The 6,572-nt window shown below is 38.6% G+C and overlaps 1 protein-coding gene across 1 annotated transcript; it reads left to right on the plus strand.

Moving 5' to 3' along the window:
• The first annotated feature begins 5,404 nt into the window (after positions 1-5,404).
• On the plus strand, positions 5,405-6,343 carry LOC102245760 (olfactory receptor 7D4). Its single transcript, XM_005858211.1, has one exon. The coding sequence runs from the start codon at positions 5,405-5,407 to the stop codon at positions 6,341-6,343; it is 939 nt and encodes a 312-aa protein (XP_005858273.1).
• The last annotated feature ends 229 nt before the right edge of the window (positions 6,344-6,572 follow it).

Genomic DNA, 6,572 nt, shown 5'->3' on the forward strand with positions numbered 1-6,572 from the left:
ATTTTCATATACATTTTACTAATTTCCTTTCATCTCTCACACTTCTATTATAGAGAAAGGGCAAATAGCAATATTAAAATATCTGCTAATTAATTCCCTTTTTAAAAAAAATATATTTTATTGATTTTTTACAGAGAAGAAGGGAGAGGGATAGAGAATTAGAAACATCAATGAGAGAGAAACATCGATCAGCTGTCTCCTGCACACTCCCCACTGGGGATGTGTCCGCAACCAAGGTACATGCCCTTGACCGGGATAGAATCCGGGACCCTTAAGTCCGCAGGCCGATGCTCTATCCACTGAGCCAAACCGGTTAGGGCAATTAATTCTCTTTTAATGTACACAAATTTCGTGCACCGGGCTACTAGTATTCTAGAAATCAGAGATTCAGCCACTGATTGTCAGCGATTTAGAGAATATACTGCATCCTGTGGACTATGTAGTCAGCACTTCCTGTGTCTTCAAATGTCTGCACTAAATTTGGTCATTCTCTTTAAAACTATTCCTGTTCCTATATGTTCCATTAAAATTTTTCTTAAACCTTCTCATGTTCCATACTGTCTTTACACTATGCTTTATACTCTCTCCTCCCCTTTCCCACAATTATGATAGGTGGATTATATTTGTCACCTATATTTCCCCAATACTCATTCTTCAACCCCCTCCACCTGTGTTGTTTCTGCCTCCAGCCCTCTATTTAGAGGTAATAAGTGGAGCCCTCATTAATGCCAACAGAGGGTCCCTGTCACCAGCTAATGTCAAGAACAATTTCAACCCTTGTTTGGTTGGTCCTTTCAACAGAACCAAACTATTTAACAACTCTGCTTTTTTTCTAAAGAAAGTGATCCATGAGACCTCCAAAAGTTCTTCAACAGAAAAACAGAAAGTTGGTTTCTGGCTTTGTTTCCTGAGCAATTAAACATTCCTTAGGGATACCTTCTAACTTTTAAGTCAGACAGAAGAAATAATTGTTTCTCTTTGGAGGAAATAAATTCATCTCCCACCTCTGATGCTTGTACAGACACAAAATCAGGTATCTTTGCTCCCCATGGAGTCTGAATAGTTTGGAGAGTAAAAGACACTAGAATGATTGATTTAATGAGGAGCTCTGAGAATTCAACCCTGGAGATGCTAGAAACTTTAAGCGTGTTCCTTTTGCCATTTTTCTTAATTCTCTGGTCCCAGCCAAATAAAAGCTCAATTGGGCTTCCCAGGGACAGACCTTGCAGAACAGGAAGCTTCAGGGATATCCTGCAGAGAAGGTCATTTTATTCCATCCAGTAAGGGCTGTTGGAATGAAAGGGAAAAGAGACAAAGTGGGTACTGGGCTTTACCTCTGGAATAATTAGACGGGGACAGTCCTGTAGTATATAGTTTATGACAATGAAGTCCCTGTACTTTGAAGGTACTTCAGTTTCCCCTGAAACCTGTCTTTTCAAGCCTTTGTTCTGTCCTTCTCTCTCTTTTTGGAATCTAGAGGTCTCTATAAAAAGAATTGCTTTCCATAGAATCTCCATCTCTTTTCCATAATTGTAGACTTCTCTTGATTTGTTTGTTTTCAATCATTTATTCATTAACTACTCACTGAATATCTACTCTGCATAAGGTATTGTCTATTTTGCTCCTAATGTGATTTGGGGTATCTATTGCATTTCCTAACCTTTTTGCAGCAGATCTGACTCACTGATACCACGTAATCGTTCTATATTGATGTTATTGTTGTTTCACCTTAGTGTCCACAATAGTATCTACAAATAATGTAATTATGTCTGATGTTCAGTATTCAGGCTAATTTTCTTTCCTCATCTTACTTGTCTCTTTAAATGTTCAGCAGAATATCAAGTGATTGAATATCAATGAGTTGACTTCATTGGTCTCTTCATAAATTTAACCCAAATGTTTTAGTGAGTAATGTAGAATATTGTGTTGTCTGCAGTTTTAAAACAACTAGTCTTTATTGAGTTAAGAAATTGCCATTGGTTTCCTTATTAGGCAAGAGCTTTGAAGATTTCTTTTTGTGTGTTATAGTTGACACTTTGGTCTCAAATTTTATTATATGCCTAACATTTGTATACGTTGAGCATCTACTATATGCCAGGCACCAGATAGATCCCTGGAACGACTGACCATGGTAAGCAAAAACAATTACAATTTCTAATCCACAAATGATTATAAAATTACCATCATGAGAGGCACTTTAAAGAATAGTACTGGTTGCTCAAACTGTGGGCTTCACATACTCTGTCCATCCTGACCCCAATTAGCTGTTCGCTATCTCACTGGTCTCTCAAATCACTTCTGTTACCAAGCTCACCAAGACAAGTGCAACTGGTTATTCTGTTCTCTTAGCCCCCAATGCTTGCCCTTTTAAAATTTCTCCTAATTCACAATTACCCATCTTTCCTCTCACAGCTCAAGTATTTTTATTTCAGAGAAGCCTTTTATTTTTTTTTTATTTTTAAAAATTGATTTATCTTTACTATTAAGGATATTACAGATGTCCCTTGTTGCCCTGCTCCACAGAGAAGCCTTTTCTACCAACTCCCCAAATCAAATGGGTCATCGGTGATTTTTTTCTCTCCTTAATTAATTAGCATTCTCTAAACATTAGTAATAGTGAAACTTTTTATCATTCAGAATGTAAACCTTTATTTACTTTCATTTTAAAATTAAATTTATTGGGATAACATTGTATAAGATTTAGGTGTACAAATTTATAATATGTCACCTGTATATCTTATTCCATCACTATATATTTGACCCTTTTTACTCTTTATATCCTCCCCCCAAAACCCACTTACCCTCTGGTAACCACCATACTATTGTCTACTTCTATGAGTTTGTTTTGCCTGTTTATTTGTTGATTTCTGTTTTCTATTTGACATACAAATGAAATTATATGGTTCTTGTCCTTTTCCTTTTAACTTGTTTTACTTAGCATGATACTCTCAAGATCCATCCATGTTGTCACAAATGGCAGTATTTCATCTTTTGATGAGCAGTGTATTTTTTTCTTTTTAGTGTGTATGTACCACATCCTCTTTATCCAATCATCCGTCGAATAACACCTAGGTTGTTCCTATGTCTTGGTTATTGTGAATAATGCTGCATTAAGCATAAAGTACATGCATGTATCTTTACAAATAAGTGTTTTCAAAATTTTTAGGTAGATATACAGAAGAGGAATTTCTGGGTGATAAGGTAATCTATTCTTCATTTTTTAGTGAACCTTCATATTATTTCCATAGAGGCTACATCAATTTTCATTCCCTCAAAGGTTCCCTTTTCTCCTCTACATCCTCTCAAAAACTTATTTCTTGTCTTACTGCTAATAGCCATTCTAACAGGTATGAGTTGGTATCTCATTGTGGTTTTGATTTGCATTTCCCCTATAAACAGTGAAGTTGAACATTTTTTCATAGGTCAGTTGACTATCTGTATGTCTTCTTGGGAATGTGTCTGTTCGGGTTCTTTACCAACTTTTTAATTGAACTGTTTGTTTTCTTGATTTTGAGTTGTATGGGTTCTTTAAATATATTGGATGCTAGAGGACAGGTGCACAACATTCATGCACTGGGGGGTCCCTCAGCATGGCCTGACCCTCTCGCAGTCTGGCACCCCTCAGGGGATGTCCGACTGCCAGCTTAGGGGTCCTTAGCACTGCTGTGGAGGCAGGAGAGGCTCCCACCATCACTACTGTGCTTGCCAGGTGTAAGCCCAGCTTCTGGCTGTGACCAACCGGGGATAGCTCCTGCATTGAGTGTCTTCCTCCTGGTAGTCAGTGCACTTTGTAGTGACCGGTCATTCCGCCATTTGGTCAATTTGCATATTAGCCTTTTGTTATATAGGACTAGAGGACCAATGCATGAATTTCGTGCAAGAGTAGGCCTTCCTTCTCCCAGCTGCTGGTACCGGCTTCTCTCCGGCCGCCTACAGGCACTTGGGACCCAGGCTTCCCTCACAGCCCCGGCTTTGTCCAGAAGGTTGTCCAGAAGGACGTCCAGTCTAGCATATTACTCTTTTATTATTATAGATTAGCACCTTATTGGAAGTATTATTTGCAAATATCTTATTCCATTTGGCTTGTTGCCTTGTTATTTTCAAATATTTAAGTTGCCTTTCAATTTTTAGGATGATTTCATATATAAACACTTTGAATATTTCTTAATAAAATATGTTAATTTTTTCAGTTCATGCCACTGATTTGAATGCAACACATCTCCACTTGAGAGCATGTACAAATGAGCTCATGCCCTCACACATGCTTTCCATTTTATTATGATGGTAGTGTGCTTCTGTTTCCCCCTATTATCTACGTAGTCAATGTGCATCTTCCTCTTCTTGGAAGAATCCACTTGGCAGGAAGTCTCTGAAATAGGAAGCCATCAGGATCTTCATTAATTAGAAGTGCTGTGTTGTGATAAAAAAAAAAAATAGACCTGTCGTGTTTACAATGATGACTGCCCAAGTTTAAGAGAAATACTAAAAATGATTACCATGTAAGACAGCTTTATTGTGATGCTAAGAACAGTAATTCACATTTATCACATGTCTAGTGTATATCACAGGAACTACACTAGAAAAATGTTATGCATCATATCATTTAATCACACATCTGTCCTACAATGTAAGGAATATTTAATGCTCTCATTGTGGAGGTGAAGTATCTGTAGCTGAGGGAGATTAAATAACTTCTTCAAGGTCACAGAGATGTAACATGGTAGACCAAGTTCTGTTCCAGGAAGTCTGACTCACATCCTATTTCTAAATCACAGCTGTATACTGTACTTTGGAACAGTTATATCTAAAAAATAATTGTAATGAAAGAATAGATTAATAATGATAATAATAGCTATAACTTAAAAAGATCTTACTGTGATTAAAGGCATTTTATTACCTATAAAAATGGTAATAGCAGAAACCACATTTTTAGAAACATAATAAGGCACATAAGAGAGTTAGCTGTGACATCAATATAAAGCACCAGGTGACAAAACTAAGGTTGTTTGAGTTGAAAACACATGTTTTCATCACTAGTATGAAATGAAAGTAGTATGGAGATGATCAAAATAAGCACCTTAAATATCTTTAGTTATTTTGGAAGGCTGGTATGAAAGAAGAAATTGGTTTATGTCCATAGATTTCAATAAGTGAATTAGAACCAGCGAGTTGAAGATAAAAAGAGAAAGACTTCTGCTAAAGTAAAGAAAGTCTGCACAATTACATCATTTAAAATAAAATTGGGTAACCACGTAAATGAGTGAATGACTAGCATTGAAATGACTACCAGATCATGAACGATGCCCACACCATGGTGAAATCAAAAAGTGATGACTTAGCTGAGATGCCATTTGGCTGTTTACTGAATGTTGCCTTTTCCTCCTTTAGAATACACACCAGCTGCATGGAAGCTGAAAACCACACAGAAGCATCACAATTCCTCCTCCTGGGTCTCTCAGATGACCCTAAACTGCAGCCCCTCCTCTGTGGAGTGTTCCTGTGCATGTACCTGTTCACTGTGCTTGGAAACTTGCTCATCATTGTGGCCATCATCTATGACTCCCACCTGCACACAGCCATGTACTTCTTCCTCTCCAACCTGTCCTTTATTGAAATCTGTTTCACCTCCACCACGGTCCCAAAGATGCTGGTGAATGTCCAGGCACAGAGCAAAGACATCTCCTACATTGGGTGCCTCATTCAGGTGTATTTTGTTATGATATTTGCTGGAATGGACAGCTTCCTCCTGACTGTGATGGCCTATGACCGGTATGTGGCCATCTGCCAACCCCTGTACTACATGGTCATCATGAACCCACGCTTCTGTGGCATTCTGGTTCTGATATCTTGGCTCATCATTTTCTGGGTCTCCCTGCTTCACATTCTACTGATGAGGCGGCTGACCTTCTGTGTAGGCACTGAAATCCCACATTTTTTCTGTGAACTGACTCAGATCCTCAAGGTGGCCTGCTCTGACACTCACATCAATAACATCGTCTTGAATGTGGCTACTGCCCTCCTGGGTGTGATTCCTCTCACAGGAATTCTGTTTTCTTACTCTAGGATTGTCGCCTCTGTAATGAGAATATCCTCTGCAGGAGGGAAATATAAAGCATTTTCCACCTGTGGGTCTCACCTCTCTGTGGTCTCCTTGTTCTATGTGACAGGCCTGGGGGTCCACCTCAGTTCTGCTCTGACCCATTCGTCCCTACAGAACTCAATTGCCTCAGTCATGTACACTGTGGTCACCCCCATGCTGAACCCCTTCATCTACAGCCTGAGGAACAAGGATATGAAGGGGGCTCTGAGAAGGCTCTTCAACCTAGTAACATCTTGTCTGTGATGGATCTCTGGCCTCAGACATAAAGGTACACAGTGGGGGCCCAAAGGTAAATGTTGCAAATTTAAATATCGTTCTTTTTCACTCCTGAAAGACAGTCTTGATTTCTTCTATTTCCAAGGCATGTGTGATTTTGCTTTTGTATTAGTTTTTCTCAGAAGTTCCTTTTTTACTTTTCTTCCTTATATGCAGTAAACAGTGTTCCATGTTTGGTCAGCATTCCTGCAGCTCT

This window comes from Myotis brandtii, unplaced genomic scaffold (assembly GCF_000412655.1).
Source record: "Myotis brandtii unplaced genomic scaffold, ASM41265v1 scaffold1161, whole genome shotgun sequence".
Classification (NCBI taxonomy): domain Eukaryota; kingdom Metazoa; phylum Chordata; class Mammalia; order Chiroptera; family Vespertilionidae; genus Myotis; species Myotis brandtii.

Coding starts and splice junctions, on each gene's coding strand:
- LOC102245760 (XM_005858211.1), top strand. CDS start 5,405: ATGGAAGCTGAAAACCACACAGAAGCATCACAATTCCTCCTCCTGGGT.